This window comes from Cervus elaphus, chromosome 30 (genome assembly GCF_910594005.1).
Source record: "Cervus elaphus chromosome 30, mCerEla1.1, whole genome shotgun sequence".
Lineage (NCBI taxonomy): Eukaryota > Metazoa > Chordata > Mammalia > Artiodactyla > Cervidae > Cervus > Cervus elaphus.
In genome coordinates this window covers 51,244,797-51,263,726 of record NC_057844.1, presented here as the reverse complement: position 1 = coordinate 51,263,726, position 18,930 = coordinate 51,244,797, and the positions used below count along the sequence as shown (strand labels likewise).

Sequence of the window (18,930 nt, the reverse complement as noted above, 5' to 3'; positions counted from 1 at the left end):
AAATAAAACACAGAACCTGAAGTAACAGGGAAAAGACTCAGAGGCTTGGCTACATAAAAGTGAAAGTTGTTTGTTTTTAAAATACAGACAACTGACTTGGAAAAAATATTTAACAGTTAGTAGGCAATGAATTATTAGTCCTAATATTAGAAGGATGACTACAAATCAATGAAAAAACGACCAATACAGATTTCTGACAAGAATAGTCAATTCAGAGAAGAAAAATTACAAATGCCAGGACTTCCCTGGTGGTGCAGTAGTTAAGAGTCCACCTTCCAATGCAGGGGACGTGGGTTCAATCCCTGGTCGGGGAGTTAAGATCCCACATGCCGCTGAGCAACTACTGAGCCTGCAAGTAGCAACTGCAAACCCATGTGCTCTGGAGCCCACGTGCCACAACAGTAGAGAAGACTCTGTGCCTCATCTCAGAGCCCATGTGCCGCATCCAAGACCCAACATAGCCAAAAATAATTAAAAATGTTAAAAAAATTACAAACGCCAGTAAATCAGAGCAAAGGTGCTTCAGTGGTAGAGAAATGTAGATTAAAACAATAGTGAAATATCTTTGCATTGGCATAATTGACATCTAATTAAATTGCTAAAACCTTCTTGGATGTCAGTTTGATAACATCAGTCTATTTAAAATATGCATATCCTTTGACCTACCAATTTTACTTCTGTAGAACTGTTTTCTCTCAAAAAATGTTCATACATGTGCACAAAGATATTGTAGAGGGCTCTTTGTTACAGAATTGTGTATAATAGCAGAAGATTAAGGACATCTGGAATAATGCTAGTGAAAGAGCCAATTCATGACATTAAGCACCAGAATGTTATAAGTGTATCACTTCTTTCATCTGGATAGTCTTGCCAGGGGAAATAAATGTGAGCTGAACTAAACGGTAGTAGATTAGTCATATAGTTGACATATTCTGGTGCAAGCTCTTATCTTTATGTGGACTGGTAACGATAGTTTGTGGATCTATTTTGAATGGTACTGTTCTAAAAGATGCATGCAAAAATAATATTTGATATTTATAATAATAAACAGTGAAATACTTGAAAGGGGACATATATCAGAATAACTAGTCTCTTAGAGTTGAACAGATAGATTATGAGTAATGTTGTGATTAATTTTCTTTTAAAATGCCCTAACTGATTGAATCATTTTGAATAAGTTTTTGTTTTATTCATTTGTAACTACCACCGGTTGGTTTACAAATGCTGACTTTTCTTTGCAGTTACATCCGTCGAGGTGAGAGTCATTGGTGGATGAAAGGCTCCACTCCTACCCAGATCTCAGAGATCATCATTAAACTTGTTAAGGATATGGCTGCAGTAAGTTCCCAGTAGAAACCTGATTAACAAAACAAGTAGCGTAATCATTCTACTGAATTGTTAGGACAACATTCATGTTATTTTGCCTAATTCACAAGCTCTGTTTAGTAAGTTCACTATTGCACCCTTTATCTTTTCAGTTGGTGAAAATTTTTCCCTTTGTGTAAACTGTGTGCATTTCAAGCTTCCCAGTTAATTTGCTTGAGAAATAGTTCCATAAGCCTTCCAAGACTTAAAGCTTAAAAAACAAAGTATACTCTTTGAACCCTACAGAGCAGCCTGAGTCCAAGACCCTAAAGGAAAAAGGCCTTTACAGTATGAAGTTTTCTCAGTCTTCTGTTGTCACAGTTTATTGAATGTCCTGTACTGCTGTCCAGGTTTTGCTTTTGTGGGGAGATCCAGGAGTGTGGAGGAAAGGGAATTACTTCTCAGAGTGCCTGGCTCTCGTACTTCCAGGAGTCCAGCCCAAGGAGGGCAGGACATTGTGGATGGTAGATCCTGAGAGGTGGAGTAAACGGCAAGCATTTTGGAGGAAGAGGAATTGGAGTTGGAGCTCTCCCTTTAAAGATTGATAGCACATGAATATGAAATTAGTAAGCATGTTCTGGAAAAATATGAAGTTATATCACTTTTCCAGCAGCATGAATATTTCGTCACTGGGAGAAATGGAGAATTTTTTCATTTCTCAAATAGGCTTTCTGAGTATGTTCATTGGATGAATATATTTAGGAGAGATATTCGGGAACACCAAAATTTTGTAGTAGTGACATGTTGGTGTTCAGTAAAAATCGAGTTAGCAAATTAAAGTAGTTGTCATTTAAATCCATTTATGCTCTTGGGTTCCAGTAATAAAGCAAATCAGCTTAGATGTACGAGTTCCATGTTAAATAACAGGGTTTCATGATCAAAATGTCTCAGTCATAGACACCTTAGTATTTCTCTGTTTTTATCTAAATGTAAGGTGAAACCCCCTTGAATTCTATGGGAAAAGAGTGTTAGGAACCTAAATTTTTACATACTTTTCTTTTGAATCATCAAAATAGTAGTTAGAAGTTGAGTTTATAATATGGTTGTGAAGGATTTTTATTTTAAAGTATGCCCTTTGATCTAAAATTCCACTAGCAAAGTTTCCTTTTTGGTGAGGGATGTTAAAAGAACAGAATTTTCTGGTTTGATTATACCTATCTGGTTGCTTATCACATTATTCTGTCCTGCTCTCTAGGGTCATTTGTCAGAAGCGTGGTCAAGAGTGACAAAAAATGCCATTGCAGAAACCATTATTGCCCTGACCAAGATGGAGGAGGAATTCAGATCTCCAGTGAGATGTATTGCAACAACTAGGGTAGGTTTCCTTGATTTGGTCTGTATTGTTGTTGCGTGTTCTTTTTCCTTATAGGTTTAAACAAATTTAAATCAATAAGTCAGCTTAATTTACTTTTTTAAAAAATATACTTTATTGGGTATAGTTGATTTACAGTGTTGTGTTAATTTCTACTGTGATTCACATATAAATATATTCTTCTTCATATTCTTTTTCCATTATGGTTTATCCCAGGACATTGAATATAGTTCCCTGTGCTATACAGTAGGACTTTGCTGTTTATCAGTTCTCTGTGTAATGGTTTGGATCTGCTAATCTCAAATTCCCAATCCATCCCTTCCCCACCTGCTTCACTTTATTTTTCATATCAATACAATATTGTATTTGTATAAATATACAAATATTATATTGTATATACAATATACAAACTGTATACAAATTTTATTGTATACAGTTGTATACAATTGTATTATATTGTATCAATACAGTATTGTGTTTATTGAAAAAGTATGAAGGGTTTTTCTGTATTACAAGCTAAGCATAGTAATTTTTAATATTCACTGTTATGTGTTCTTTGTCATTTGTTTTTGGTTTTTTTTTTCATTTATTTTTTATTAGTTGGAGGCTAATTACTTTACAGTATTGTAGTGGTTTTTGTCATACACTGACATGAATCAGCCATGGATTTACATGTATTCCCCATCCTGATCCCTCCTCCCACCTCCCTCTCTACCTGACCCCTCTGGGCCTTCCCAGTGCACCAGGCCCGAGCAGTTGTCTCATGCATCCAACCTGGGCTGGTGATCTGTTTCACCCTAGATAACTTCACAGCACTGTTTATAATAGCCAGGACATGGAAGCAACCTAGATGCCCATCAGCAGACGAATGGATAAGGAAGCTGTGGTATATATACACCATGGAATATTACTCAGCCATTAAAAAGAATTCATTTGAATCAGTTCTAATGAGATGGATGAAACTGGAGCCCATTATACAGAGTGAAGTAAGCCAGAAAGATAAAGACCAATACAGTATACTAACACATATATATGGAGTTTTTGTTATTTTTAAGGGAGCTAAGGATATACTTCCCTCATAGTTCAGTTGGTAAAGAATCCTCCTGCAATGTAGGAGACCCCGGTTCGATTCCTGGGTGGGGAAGATCCGCTGAAGAAGTGATAGGCTACCCACTCCAGTATTCCTGGTCTTCCCTTGTGGCTCAGCTGGTAAAGAATCCGCCTGCAATGTGGGAGACCTGGGTCCAATCCCTGGGTTGGGAAGATCCCCTGGAGAAGGGAAAGGCTACCCTCTCCAGTATTCTGGCCTGGAGAATTCCATAGACTGTATAGTTCATGGGGTCGCAAAGAGTCAGACACAACTGAGTGACTTTCATTCACTATTAATTTAAGAATATACTGATTTTGTAAAGACTGTATTACCTATATATTGGTATACTATCTTTCTAATGATGTTTCCTGATAACTTTAGTATCAATGTGACACTGTAATAGTCTGAAGATCCTTTAAAGATAAGGCCCCTACCTGCTTGAAGCAGGGTAGTGTGACAGCATGAAGAAGAAAAAGCTGGTAGAAACTGCCTAAATTAATCCTCAGAAGTCTGAAAAAGAAGATACATTGTATTTCCCTTGGGCAGAAAAAGCCCTGATGCCCCCTTGCCAGTGAGCATGACTGCAACCCTTTCCCAACACACACGCCGCACTGGCGCTGCAGTCGGCGCTCACCTTTCTCCTTGCACACTTTTCTTCTGGTTTTTCTTTCCCTGCCTTTTTTCTGCCTTTAGTCCCATGTCCAGTGACACTCACTTGCACTTCTTAGAGTCGAAACATTTGAGTCATTTTCTGTTTTTCAGTAGTGAAGAAATAGTCTATGTAAAAATGAAACTTACGCTTTAAGTCTTAGAAAATTTTAAATTGTATTTGAGGACAATTTTCTAAAGCTTGTAAGATGTTGACTTATTCCCGAAAAAGTATATCAAGCCTGGCGCTAGGCTATTAGGGGCATACAGAGATTTCTGAGAAGCCCTTACTACCCCACTTCTCATGGGACTGAAAAATTCAACAGCCCTTTCTTCCCGCTTCCTTGGAATTCAGTGCCACTAAATGGAGAAATTTATGGGAGACAGTGGTATATTAAGTATGTAAATTTATGTATTGATATGCTGTTTACACATTAGAAGAATAAAGAGTAATTTTATATGTCAGAAAGACAACAGAATGGTTCATCAGAGCGACGGTCATTTACGCAGTACATGTTTGTGTTCCTGCTATGTACCTGGCACACCCAGTAGTGGGCGTGTGTGCCTGCTACCACATCAGGAAGGCCTGAGTACCTCTGGGGACCTTTTTCAGTCCAGCTGACATTTGCTTAGCCGTTGCAGCCTGTGTTCTCTAAGACCGTGGTGTAACCGCGTTTCCTTTCACCAGCTCTGGCTTGCTCTGGCCTCACTGTGCGTTCTCGACCAGGACCATGTCGACCGCCTCTCCTCAGGGAGATGGATGGGAAAGGATGGACAGCAGAAACAAATGGTAAGATCAGAGCTACTTTGTACAAATCTAGCTTGTTTTTCTTTATACTAAGCTTTAGCCTAGCTTTACTCCACATGTCAAAATGCACAGTTAGTGGAACTCTTGAAAAATTGTATCGCATGGCCCAAGTTCATCTCACAAGTCTATGCAGTTAGGGTTTCCTCTTCATAGTATATGAGGGGATTTAATTATATTTTTAAAAAACTTCTCCTTTCTTCTCTGAGTCATGTTTGCATCATATCAAAAGTTGGTTTTAGCCAGACTGTGATTCTGTATCTAGATTTTGTACTAAATTGTCTTATGATAAGAAGGAAATAAAGCAGTAAGAGAGCAACATGAGATGCCATTTATTCACAAATGTACTTAGAGTTTGTGAAGTATCCCTTGCTTCACCAGAAGGAAAAACTTTATATAGGCCCTTTGAACATTTCCTTAACATTCATGTGTCCAAAATGCATTATTTATTCATTTAGCATACATAATATTTGAATATAACAGGAGAGATTTTCTTAAGTCTCTAGAAAAAAAGTATAATGTTTATTTTGTTCATCATTGAACATACTTAGCCCATTAATCATGGATTTGGGGATTTTTTTATACTTAAGTACATTTGCCATAATTCTGTTTAACGTTCAAATTCTAATTTCTTATTAGAGTCCAGAGTAGCAATCCGATCCTGTTGTAGATAAATCACGTTCAGGGTGTGTGAGTGTCTGAGCCTTTCGGGCTAACCTGCTGTAACGTCTGGAAATGTCCTTTTCCAGCCAATGTGTGATAACCACGATGACGGTGAAACTGCGGCAATCATTTTGTGCAATGTGTGTGGGAACCTGTGCACTGACTGCGACAGATTCCTTCATCTTCATCGGCGAACCAAAACTCATCAAAGGCAGGTGAGGGTTCCTGCAGTTACGTGCATAACAGTGTCTGGAACATAAACTATATTCAGTGAGAAATAAATGTGGGGAAGAGACTTGGTGTCATGGAGGAAAAAAAATGGACCTTGGAATCAAAGACCTTGGTGGAATTCCCAGCTGTCTCATTTACCAGCTGTGTCAATCAAGAACATCGTTAAATCTCTGAGACTTGAATTCCACATTTATAAAAAATGAGGTTCTTATGAAGGTTAAAGAGAAGACTAGAAATACCTAAAGTTTCTTAGAGTGCTTAATAAATTAAAGCTGTTTTCATTATTGCATAATTAAATTTTATACATCATTCAGAGTGATAAATTTATTTCCCTCTTTTTTTTTAATGATACTGTAGGTCTTCAAGGAAGAAGAAGAAGCTATAAAGGTTGACCTTCATGAAGGTTGTGGCAGAACCAAACTGTTCTGGTTGATGGCACTAGCAGATTCTAAAACAATGAAGGCAATGGTGGAATTCCGAGAACACACAGGTAAACAGATTTAGGACTGAACCATGCCTAGCAAGTAGAGTGAACCATCCCTAATGATTATGGTTAAACTGGATGTTAGTTTAATTATTTAATGTGAATAATTTTGAGTGTTTTCTGACAAGTGATTATGACAGCATTGATCACTGTCTATATTTTTATATGAGTGTTCTATATTATAAACTAGCTGCGTGACCTTGAGCAGGTCATTTTATCTGAAACAGGAATTTTTCATTTTGATTTTTTTAAATTTTTTTCATTTTTTGATTTTTTTCTGGAGTATTCTCAGCTTAAAGGTACACTGAATCTTAGAAATTTCTGATTTTCAGCACCTCTTTAGTCTGCTGTTTATCTGACTGACACAAATTTCTAATTTTGGTGTTAGGTGTAAATCTGACAAATTTAAATATGAATAACTATTCATGTTCCAAGAGCATAGTCTTTTTTTCTCTCACTGCTGATTTTTTTCCTCCTGTTATTCCTCCATAACATATATTACATTAGTAAATGTTCTAATGTTTGAACCATCCTTTCAAACATCTAGTGTTTGAACCAACCATATTGTAATTATGATATAAACTGTTCATTTTAAAAAATATTTTCTGTAAATATTGCTAAATTCAGTTACTTAGATTTTTATACAATATCTATGTTTTATAATGAGCTTGGTCTGTATTTTTCAAATCTTGTTTTCTTTCCTTTTGTTCTTTTATGGATTCCGTTCCTTCTTCAGCTATTTCAAATAGATTTAAATTCCTTTCAAATTGCTCTGTTATCTTCAGTTCTCTGGGAATTTTTCTGTTATTCACATTTCATATCCTCTGGTAATAGTTTTTCTCTATACCTTGCAATATTGTTGCTGGGAAAGGTACTTGAATGATTTCTGTTTCTTCCATGTATTTTTATTTAATTTTTGTTGTTATATTTTGCCTGATATTGTGGTCTTGTAATGAGGGAGCTGACCACAGCTGCTTGACCTGCTGTCTTGACTAGTCTATTTCTGTGGTAAAGTATAAATAAATCAGTTAATAATTTATTTGGCTTCAGATAACTCTTTAGTTTCTTATCCTTTTGTGTGTGTGTGATTATTTGCTTTGTAATTAGGGCAGCTTACAACCATTCGGATACAAGACTGCCAGGCTGATTTCTCAATGATAGCAAGTGATACATTCCTGGTTTGTTTTTTTTCCCTTTCATGTAGTTATAGTAAAATATGTAGAAAACATCTGCTTACAAGGAGGATTTCTCTTTTCTGCTTGCACCTAGGAAAACCCACCACAAGCAGCTCGGAGGCGTGCCGTTTCTGTGGCTCCAGGAGTGGAACAGAGTTGTCTGCCGTTGGCAGTGTTTGTCCCGACGCAGACTGCCAGGTGCGTGTATCCGTGGCCCCTCACAGTAAGGAGCAGCGCACCTGTGTGTCCCTCAGGACACCGTTACTCGGCATAAGTGAGGGTTTGAGCTCAGAATCACTTTCCTTTTCTGAATTAGCACATTACCTGTGTCAAGAGTTGGCTGTGTTACCAAAGCTGGAGAACGGTGAGGTAAAGCCCTCAACCAGAGCAGTCTCTCGTGTGTTTCCCAGCCATCACCACTGTATGTATTTAACACTTTCTTCTGTACTGGAAGCAGATAAAGGTCTTTGGGCTGCATTACACATTTTATTCACTTGTTTCCTTGAATTTGTTTAAGCCTAAACATCTATGCATGTCCCATGCTATCCAAATACTTTTGATTACTCACTTTGGTTAACAAGAATTTGGATAAAGTCCAGATAATGAAAGATAGCTGTACTTTTTGTAATCCCCATTTTGATGAAGCGTACTTGGTTGGCAACCCACTCCAATCTTCCTGCTGGGAAATCCCATGGACAGAGGAGCCTGGCGGGCTACAGTCCATGGGGTTGCAAAGAGTCAGACACGACTGAGTGACTAACACACGCACAGTTGGTGATTGGATGATTAATGTCAGGAATGTTTTTTTACTTCCTGGCTGTGCATGATAACAAATAGATTAAAATTGCAGTTCAGTTTTTAATCAGCTTTCCCTTTATGTGGAGTAAAATTTTTTTTAATCACATTAAAAGAAAAACTTTGTTAATAATCCTAAGTTATATTCAAACAGAGAATAAAAATAACTACTTTGTGGTTATTTAGCCCTATATCTATTTCCTATGGGAAAGTATCTGAGGAAATTAACATACTGGATATAATTACCAGGCTGTTTGCCTTTTTTTTATATATTTTCTGTGCCGTGTTGTAATTCACCTTTAACAGGAGTATGCTAAGATAGCCTGTAGCAAGACCCATCCTTGTGGCCATCCATGTGGAGGTGTTAAAAACGAAGAGCACTGTCTGCCCTGTCTACACGGCTGTGATAAAAGTGCCACCACCCTGAAGCAGGACGCCGACGACATGTGCATGATCTGTTTCACGGAAGCACTCTCGGCCGCGCCGGCCATTCAGGTTGTCTGTGCTTTTAAAGCATTGTCTAGATTTTTCAGTAGAAAATATAAATATACTCATCAAGTAAACAAGTGATTGACTCTTTCTTACAGTTGGGTGGAACTGTCCCACTAATGTCTACCAGTTTCTTAAAGAGTAAATGCTGTTTTTGTTCTGTGTCCATGTTGTACACTGAGCTTTCATCTGTGGTTTGTATGAGCCTGTATAGTCAAGTGAGTGTCTAAAGTGTTCATAAGGGAGACAAGAAATAATCATTCAATAGCTCCTGTCTTCTTAATTTCCAAAATTCAGCATGGCATTTTACAGCATTATGTAATTGATCCATGCATAATAATACATACCTCTATATATAACATATATACATACATCTGTAATATACTAGTAATATTATGGAAGTTACAATTTGCTAAAAAAGATTTTCTTTAACATTTACTGGTTGGTTGTTTATATGTTCAGTTCTTGTGATTCTAAGACAATGAGTATTCTCAAAAACAAATCTTAAATTTTTTAATCAATAGTTTCTTCTTCTTCTTCTTCCTAAGAGGTACAAAACTGAATATTTCTCATTTCTCCCTAACCCAGCTTACTCTCTGTAAGGTGATATTAATACATAAATAGTAAAAATTGGGAGAAGCTTAAGATCTAGTTCTTATTGTCCCATGAATAACAGAAGTGCTGGAATTTCATTCTACTAACTTTCTAGATTTTTCTCTTACCTGCTCTAAGTAGCACACTACATTGAATAATCTGTCAGTTACTTGTATTTATGGTTATTACATGTGGTTATATCCTTCTGCTTTTTTCCTTTAAAGCTGGACTGCAGTCACGTATTCCACTTACAGTGTTGTCGACGAGTTTTGGAAAACAGATGGCTTGGTCCAAGGATAACGTTTGGATTTATATCTTGTCCCATTTGCAAGGTATGGAAAGCATCAGAAATTGTCTACTTTCTATTTATTTTCATCTCTGTCTTCATCTTTTGTCTGTAAAAATAAACACATGGCAGCATTTCTAGGTGACCTTCCCGGTCTGCTGCGTGTCAACAGCCCCCTTCAGTTTCTCCTCTCTTCACGCAGGTGGTACCTGAGAATATTATAAGACCTGTATCTATTATAGTACATTTCAAGACATTAATTGTCCCTTAAAAGCTAATTCAATTAAACTATCACATCAGAAAATTATTTTAGGTATCATCATGCATTGAAGGGCACGCATCACTGCTTTCAGACCCCTAAGGGTTCAGACCATCTGACATAACGGTGGATGACTACCCAGAAGCAGAGTGAGCCTTTGGTGCCCGTAGGTGCTCACAGCTGCCAGAAAAGAGTAAAACCTGAGCTTGAAGTGCCATGAGGACACATTCCTTGGAGCACAGGGAAAATAAGGAGAAAATTCTCCACCTTCCGACACATCTCTGCAAAGGTAGTGACCAGGGTAGCAGTTATTTTGGAGGCTCACAGTGCCTAACACAAAAACTTGCTCACAGACGTGCTTGTGCGTGGCGGGTAGCGTGTAACATGGACTTAGCACAGCTGCTGCTGAGACTGAGCCACGTTCAGAAAGACGATAGTATTTTCTCTCCTTCCTCATTTGGTGCCACAGAGAATAGTCACATTTGGGAAAGGATACAGGAAAGTAATAGAGAAATACCAATGTTCATTTCTATTATGTAACCTATCCTACCCCCAAGGAACCAGAACACACACACACACACATACACACGTTTGTGGCAGCCGGGTGATCTTTCATTCCAGGAACAGCTAAGGCCGCAGGAGATATATTTCATACTCGGAAATACGAAGCTGGTACAGTGGCGTTTTTCTGTTTGTGCCCCACTTGCGCTGCTCTTGGGAAAATACAGGCTTGTGAGGACTGGCCAGGATTATTTTTTGATGATATTTTATTGAGGAAATGTTTTCGTTATCTCCTAGCACAGTGCTTGGCACCTAGATGAATACTAAGTGTTTGTTGAATTAATAAATAAATGATTCTTTTGAGTAGAGAATGTTCACTTTTTTAAAATTTCAGAACAAGATAAATCATATAGTGTTAAAAGACCTGCTTGATCCAATAAAAGAGCTCTATGAGGATGTCAGAAGAAAAGCCCTGATGAGACTGGAATATGAGGGTCTGCATAAGAGCGAAGCTATCACAACTCCTGGTGTGAGATTTTACAATGACCCCGCTGGCTACGCCATGAATAGATACGCATATTATGTCTGCTACAAATGCAGAAAGGTATGCTGTTAATCATATGTCAAGTTTTTAAGAACTGGAGATTACCTATGTGATTAAGAAGTTGAATTGTCAAATGATGTCTAATTATTCTCATGCCTTCAGTCTGAAGTTAAAAATGAGAACATTTGGTGCTCTGCTTCAAGTAGAATTACTTTCTTAGTTTGTTTTGGGATTTTTTTTTGTAACATATACAAACTGTTTCCAGAACATGAAATATTTCTCTGCATAATCTCTTTCCCATCAGTATTGTTTGTTGAATCCAATTAGTTCTTGAATAAACTTCTCTTGCTTAATTAACTTTTTTGACCTTTCCCTTCTAAAAATCCTTACCTCCTTGGTTTCCAGGACAAGACTTTTCCTGGGATGTTCCTGCCTTTCTGGTCACTCCGCTTTAACTCCCTCACAGAGTTTGTTTTTATTCACTTACTCGTACCTATTGTTTCCCCAGCTGTCCATTCTAGCCCAATAATACCTCCGTGCCTTTCGTGACCTGCAGACCCATGCCTTTGCCTCCCATCTATTATTCTGACCCTCCAAAATTTTTGAGATTTAGATACAAATATCCAATTGTCTACTAAGCATTTAGATTTCTCACAGATACTTCTGATTCTCTTCTATCCCCAGTCTGTATTAACAAAGTAACGAAGTTGGTTCTGCCTCCCAATCTCTTCTGAGCTCTTTTTTTTCCTTTTTACTACATCTTCAGGGACCTGAATCATTTCCTTTGGTAAATTATAGGAGGAACCTTTTCTCTGGGCTCATTGTGTGGGGCCCCTAACCCCTCCACTCCATGCTTCACACTTAACAATTCTACTAGTAGATCTTGAATCTGACTGTGTCACTGTTCTGCTTACAATCCTGTAGCCACCCCCCCGCCACCCCCCCGCCACCAGCTCTCCAAGTCTCATCTCCCAATATGCTTCCATTTGTGTTCCTTGCAGCAAAATACGGAACAACTTGCAGTTCCCCAAACTGGGCCATGTTCGCTCGCTCACTCACACCTCCATGCCATCCTGTAGGCTTTTCTCTCCCTGGAATGCTCTTTGCCTCCTACTCTGCATTTTACTCTCACCTGTGACCCACCCATCCCCACACGCTCTGATGCACGACCAAATCTGTCTGATCGTGCTTCTGGATTTGGCTCAGGTTTCTCCCCCTCTGTAGTGTGCCCCACCCCCTTCAGTGCCACCACCCGTTCTGACGTCTTGTATACACCCGTCTTAACCCTTCTTATTCTGCATCACAGTGATGTTCACATGTCTCTCTGTCCCACTTGGTAAGTTCCATGAGGATGAAGACAATTTTTAAATTTCTCTACCTCCAGTAGTTGGCTCTTATTAGACACTGTTAATTGGAGAATGAAGGAAGAAAGGAAGAAATCAATATATGAAAGATGCATAGTCTCTCAACATAAGGAAAAGAAAATCCAGATAATGAATGGCAGGCTAAATAGATGAAAGCCAGAAAGGCAGACAAATATCCACACTCGAGGAAAGACCAGTGTGTACCATTTATTTGTGAACCTTGAATTATTACAAAGAATAAAATATTATTTCTCTGTGTTTAATGTACTGGATCTCATAAATGAATATTGTGCTACCATACAGATGACAGTCAAATGCCTAGGAAGCCAAACCAGAAATCTCAAAAAGCGAAACAGCTGGAATAGGCCCCCAGGACAAATGAAATACTTCTGAGGCCTGATGTAGCCGGTGCACGACCATTTATAACCTCTCTATCAATGAAGCCTTGTCTTTTGACCTGTTTTCTAGTACAGATAATAACTTTCTATTGACTCATTTATACAGAATTATGGATACAGTTTCTTTGGCTATGAGACATGTTATATATGCAGAATGCCCCAATTATAATTGGTTGAATTTATTTTGTGCCCAAAGCAAATACAGATAAATTACCCATTGTGATAATTTCATATTATTCAAGTATCTGTATTAGATACTGTTGTGTTCCTGCATACGGTGTAGCTCTGTAAGAATGAGCAGTGTTCTGAACGGAATATCTAAATTTGCCTTTCCTTTTCAAAAACTTTTATATGATCATGTTTGATTTTTTTCTTTCCCATTAACCTCAAGATTATAATTTTACACTAATATTTATTTTAGGCATATTTTTAGAGAAGAGAATATGGTATTTAATATTTCAAAAAAGAAAAACTATTCAAACTTTGCCCTGGAAAAGCATAGTTTCTCTTTACTACTTAATATCCTGTTCTTGATATTTATTTGGAATACTATCCATTCTTGTGTTATTTTGCTCTCACAGTTCAGTCTTTGAACTTCCTACTGTAAGCATGAATCCATTCCAGAATTGCAGAAACCATATTTCTTGGCCTGATCTGTTTCTATAGCAGCATCCTGTATAGGTGTCCGCTTGGCATTGCAAGGGAATGTCTGACGGACACTAGTATTTCCAGAGGCCTCTCGATTTCACTTCTGCTGCAGCCACACTGAACCTGCCGTGGCGGAGTTCTCTGTTTCCTGCTGTAATCTAAGTGTCTCCCCTCCTTAGGCATATTTTGGTGGTGAAGCTCGCTGCGATGCTGAGGCTGGACAAGGGGATGATTATGATCCCAGAGAACTCATTTGTGGTGCCTGTTCTGATGTGTCCAGGGCTCAGGTGGGAGAACATTTTATTAGAAGGAACAGTTTAGAAATGTTAAGCATCTGCTTTTTTTAGGCTACTAATATAATATCATGGGGATGGTATAATAGGCTTCTTCCCCAGTGTTTTCTGAGATTTATAGGGCAGAGTATAATTTTCCAGATCATCTTGTATATATTATCTCTTTTGGATGGTATTGGCATTTGCATTTTATAATTTTGTTTCCCATAAAATAATCACCGTGTATCAACAAGTAATACATTTTACTTATTTCGTTTTCTTAAACCTGCAGGCACACTTTTAGGATTTTCTCCATTTCAATGAAATCTTAACTGTACATCTCTGAGAATGAGAGATAAAAGAAATACTAATAAGTTTTCAATTTTGTTGACCAAGAAGCATTCACAGAGACATTATATGGATAGCTTATTAAATAAGTTGGTTATTATGAAGCTGGGATTTAAACTTGGGACTTCGTCCAAACCTTTTGGGCCAAGCCACACATTTATTCAGTGTTTTAATGTATGTATCATCAAGTTTTCAATCAGTTTTGAGAGCTATGTATACTCTCAAAGCATGAATTACTGAGCTATGTATATGATTATATTAAGTATAGTTGAAATAGACTCACCATAATCTTGTATTTATTTTCTTTCGCTGTAGATGTGTCCAAAACATGGCACAGACTTTTTGGAATATAAGTGTCGCTACTGTTGCTCAGTGGCTGTCTTTTTCTGTTTCGGAACAACGCATTTTTGTAACGCTTGCCATGATGATTTTCAGAGAATGACTAGCATTCCTAAGGAAGAACTTCCACACTGTCCTGCAGGTATGCTTTCAGTATTTATAAACATGGTTATGATGTACATGGTCTCTAGTTTTATTTCATGATCCCACGAGAACACTTTGTTTCAAGTGGCAGAAATCCAGTTCAAACTGTCCTAAAGAAACAGGGAATTCCTCCGCCCTTGTAAGCTTCCGACTTTCTGAGTGAAGTAGAAAGATGACCATCAGGAGTGAGGGGCTCAGGGCGTGGGGGCTGAGAAGGAAGTCAGCTAAGGATTAGTAGAAGGATTGCTGCTCAGCACTGAAGTTCCGTGAGAGGTTTGAAATTATTAACTGATAATAGAACCATTTAAAAAGATTTTGGGGGGGGTTTTCTTGAGGGGGGGAGTCACACATCTGCCTTTATTGTGAGCAGCTATGATTTTTTTTTTTTTAAATGAAGTCTGGAATCAGCACCATAAAATGGACAAGGGATTTAATCTAGAATGGCTGGGAATCCGCAGCATAGTGAGTGAGCATCAGAGAGCCAAGGGAATTAAAGAAGCCACTGAGAATACAGGGGAAATGATAGTCTTTGGAGATCAAGCTGAGAGAAAGTGAATGTGAAACCAAAAGGAGACTGAAAAAGTCAGAAGAGGTCGGGAGGCTAGTGATCACAGTAAGGTGGTACACCAGGCTGAACAGAAGTGAGAGCAGTGGAAGGGGAGATAAAATGTGAGCATAGAGGAGACATCTGAATCTAGTGCAAGTCCACACAAACACACACACACCACATACACCAGTGTATAGTGTTGTTAGAGCTGGGAAAGGAAACACACACTGGCATCCATTGCTTATCAGCATGCAAATGGCAGAACCCTGAGGTCCCTTTCAAAGTTGCAAATGCATCACCCTTCAGTGATCCCACTTCTGGGCATACACCTGCATATGTAAGAAAAGTAACGAAGAGCAAATATAAAGGGTTATTCCTTGCATCCTTGTTTATAATAATACAAATCTGTAAACAATGCAAGTATCCAATAAGAGGTTGGTTAAACACTAGTTACTGTGCTCTATTAAAAAATGAAAGGGACTGAGGATGGAGTTTCTATGAAATGTAAAGATTTATAGGAGATGCTATTAAATGAAAGAGAAGTGTGCATAGTATGCTGCCTTTTTTAAGAATGGGGGAAATGAGAATATATACTCATATTTATTTCTATTTGCATTTAAAAAGCACTGGAAAAGTTCATAAGAAACTAATAAAATTGATTAACTGTTGGGGGAAATAGGAAAAATTGGCTAAAAATGGGGCAAAGGTGACTTCTTTTTGCATATAATTTTTAAAGTATTTTTATTTTTAAGCCATGTGAAATATATTCTCTATTCCAAAACAAAGATAATAAGATGAGTAGGATTTGTTTGGGTTTTTTTAGTATGGCTACTCTGCTGTTTGCTTGTGTCAAATAAAAATTGTAACTGTTCTCCCTCTAAAAACTTCTTTTTTTTTTTTACAGTAGAAATACTTTATGACTTTGAAAGAAGCAGGATGAGAATAATGTGAGACTAGAGTGTTAAGGATAATGATCTTGATAAGCAGGAGGGGGAGTGTTGAGCTGAGGTGAGGTCAGCAAATGAAGGTTGTGAAAAGGGGACAGTGTTGTATGGACAAGGGCAAGGGTCCAGATTAAGAAGTTGAAGAAGAGAATCCCTCTGTCCATTCCTTTCTAGAAAATTTATTGACTGCCTTGTTGGTACCAGAGTACTTAACTCTTCACAGCACTTGTGAGTTAGGTATTGATGAGGGCCTAGGAGTCAGAAAAATTATGTTAACTTTGCCTCAGTTTCCTTATCTATAAAATGGGCTATTTTCTGCTTCTGTGTCTCTTAGAGAATTAAGTGGATTGCTATATTAGAACGGCGCCTCAACAGTAAGCACACAAACCTCTGCAGGTGTTTTTACTTTTGTTTTGATTTTAATTTTACTATTCTTATTTTTTTACTGTCACATTAGATTTGTGTGTGCGTTTTAATTATATTCTTTTGCCGCCTTCAAAATGTATACAGGTCCCAAAGGCAAACAGTTAGAAGGAACCGAATGTCCTCTCCATGTTGTTCATCCCCCCACCGGAGAAGAGTTTGCTCTGGGTTGTGGAGTGTGCAGAAATGCTCACACTTTTTAGAACACTCAGATTCCTTTGTCTACAGAGAGAGAAGTTGCCTTCATCTCCCAAGTGGATGTGGTGAAGTTTAAACTCTGCTCAGGATAAGGACGGGACCATTTTTACATCCATAAAAATGAACCATTCACAGTGCAAGAAGGATGCCAAATACCATGTACATAATTCTTGCTATGGAAAGTTTCCCCATTGTTTCAGTTTATCTTCTTTTGAACCAAGACATCAAACTTGTGAGGTGTTTGCATGTGGCCATTTTTGTCATTGGCCTGTGAAGCATTGGACATTTATAGATAATTGATATCAAAGAATTGCCATGCCCATGGACTAAGAATGATGCTGGCTTTCAAGCAAAAAAAAAAAAAAGAAAAATAATCATTGTTTATTGTATACTGCCTTTTTGTAATCCTGTACAATTGCATCACGGGTGGGGATAAAAAGAGGAATATTCTGTTTTATTTCCTAGACTGTTATTTAAAAAAAAAAATTGTGTTAGGATGGCATATAAATGTAATAAGTATCACTGTATATAAAGATATCAATGTTTGTCCTGTATAAGAATTACTAAATTACAAATGCAGTTTCATTTAAACTTCTAGGTTAAGTTTGAGCCTGAAATTTTAATGAAGTGCAATACTGAGTGTGCCTCATTATCTCGCAGCTGTAAACATTGGAATGTACATGTCAATAAACCACTGTACATTTTTATACAGTGACAAAGTCTGACAAGTGTGTACAGTCTTGACTTGGGAAGGACAGTCTAAATACCTAAGGTCTAAAAACTATCCAGTTTTCCTTGGAAAGGAATTTACTAACATAGCACAAATTATAACTTTCAAATTTTTAGGGAAAATAAGAGTAATAATGAAGCACAGTGCCAGAATCCTAACTAAACAATGGAGGGAGAGGTGGATGGATGGATAGATAAATAGATGTAAATGAACGCATGCCAGAGACAGAAGAAAACATTTAGGAAATTGACCAACCTCCACTTTCTTAACCAGTACTTTTTTGAACTTTTATAAAAGGATCAACAAAATCACTAGTCTTTATTTATTACAGACTGTGTGTTTTGGTAGATCATTTTTTTTTTCTTTATTTTTATTAGTTGGAGGTGGTAGATCATTTTTTACAGTTAAATCAGATTATATTTATTTTATGAGACCAGCAAAAGTTTTGATCAGTTTTGTTCTATATTCCCACTGTTGAAAATATATAATTTATCAGTATCCATTATTTTAATGCCATTTGTTAAGCATTCATGAGAAATTGTTAAAAATCTTTACCTTGAGGGAACTTAAAATACGAAGAAAAGATCAAGTCTGAGCACAGATAACTAATTAGAGAATCTTGTAATAAATCACATAAGAATTTCCAAGACAAATGCTTCAGGGTTTAGGAAAGGTTGTTGGTGGTGGTATTTTGTTTTTGTTATTTTTGTTGTTGGGAGTGGGGTTAGCTAAGAGGCCCTAATTTAAGCTGCCTCTTGAAAAATAAGTAGCATTTCAAAGGCGGAGATGTAGAGAAAGGCCTGAGGAAAGAAGTAGGTGCACAGAAAATTCTAGAATGTGATAGAACAGTGTGAGTAGTCAGACTTTCCTGGCATTGAAAACCTTACTGAAAGAAAAAAAAAAAATCTGAAGATCACAAAGACTGAAAGTCAAAGTCACTCAGTCATGTCTGACTCTTTGTGACCCCATGGACTATACAGACCATGGAATTTTCCAGGCCAGAATACTGGAGTGTGGGTAGCCTTTCCCTTCTCCAGGGGATCTTCCCAACCCAGGGATCGAACCCAGGTGTCTCAAAAAGACTGATGTGATGCAATTTGTGGGTCCACTGTATGTATGTATGAGCACAGGGGGGGCCTTGCTGAGCCAGAAAGAACTTTGAAACAGTACAGAATTCCCCTTTCATCTAAATAAAGTACATCTGAACCATCACTGGAAAAGGAATGACAGTACTTTCTTTCAAAGTCTCTCAGGAGAAGGACATTATGCAAACTTCCTTTGTATTAGTGATAGTGCCCCAGAGTTGCAAGCCACGTTTAATTGCCCAGTGTGTT

General features: G+C 37.7%; 1 protein-coding gene across 13 annotated transcripts in view; it reads left to right on the top strand.

Annotated features, from left to right (window-relative positions):
• The window catches only part of MYCBP2 (MYC binding protein 2), a 261,314-nt gene extending 243,726 nt beyond the window's left edge, over positions 1-17,588 (top strand). For 12 of the 13 annotated variants that reach the window (XM_043892028.1, XM_043892023.1, XM_043892027.1 and 9 more), the window contains 12 exons: positions 1,242-1,338; positions 2,561-2,680; positions 5,104-5,205; positions 5,970-6,098; positions 6,472-6,604; positions 7,868-7,971; positions 8,875-9,063; positions 9,876-9,983; positions 11,092-11,301; positions 13,831-13,938; positions 14,587-14,752; positions 16,756-17,588. In XM_043892028.1, the coding sequence (XP_043747963.1) occupies positions 1,242-1,338; positions 2,561-2,680; positions 5,104-5,205; positions 5,970-6,098; positions 6,472-6,604; positions 7,868-7,971; positions 8,875-9,063; positions 9,876-9,983; positions 11,092-11,301; positions 13,831-13,938; positions 14,587-14,752; positions 16,756-16,871 (1,582 nt within the window). In that variant the 3' untranslated portion in view covers positions 16,872-17,588. Of the gene's footprint in view, positions 1-1,241; positions 1,339-2,560; positions 2,681-5,103; positions 5,206-5,969; positions 6,099-6,471; positions 6,605-7,867; positions 7,972-8,874; positions 9,064-9,875; positions 9,984-11,091; positions 11,302-13,830; positions 13,939-14,215; positions 14,446-14,586; positions 14,753-16,755 lie in introns of those variants that run through there. The other variant, XR_006338897.1, reaches the window with a different exon arrangement.
• Positions 17,589-18,930: the final 1,342 nt, after the last annotated feature.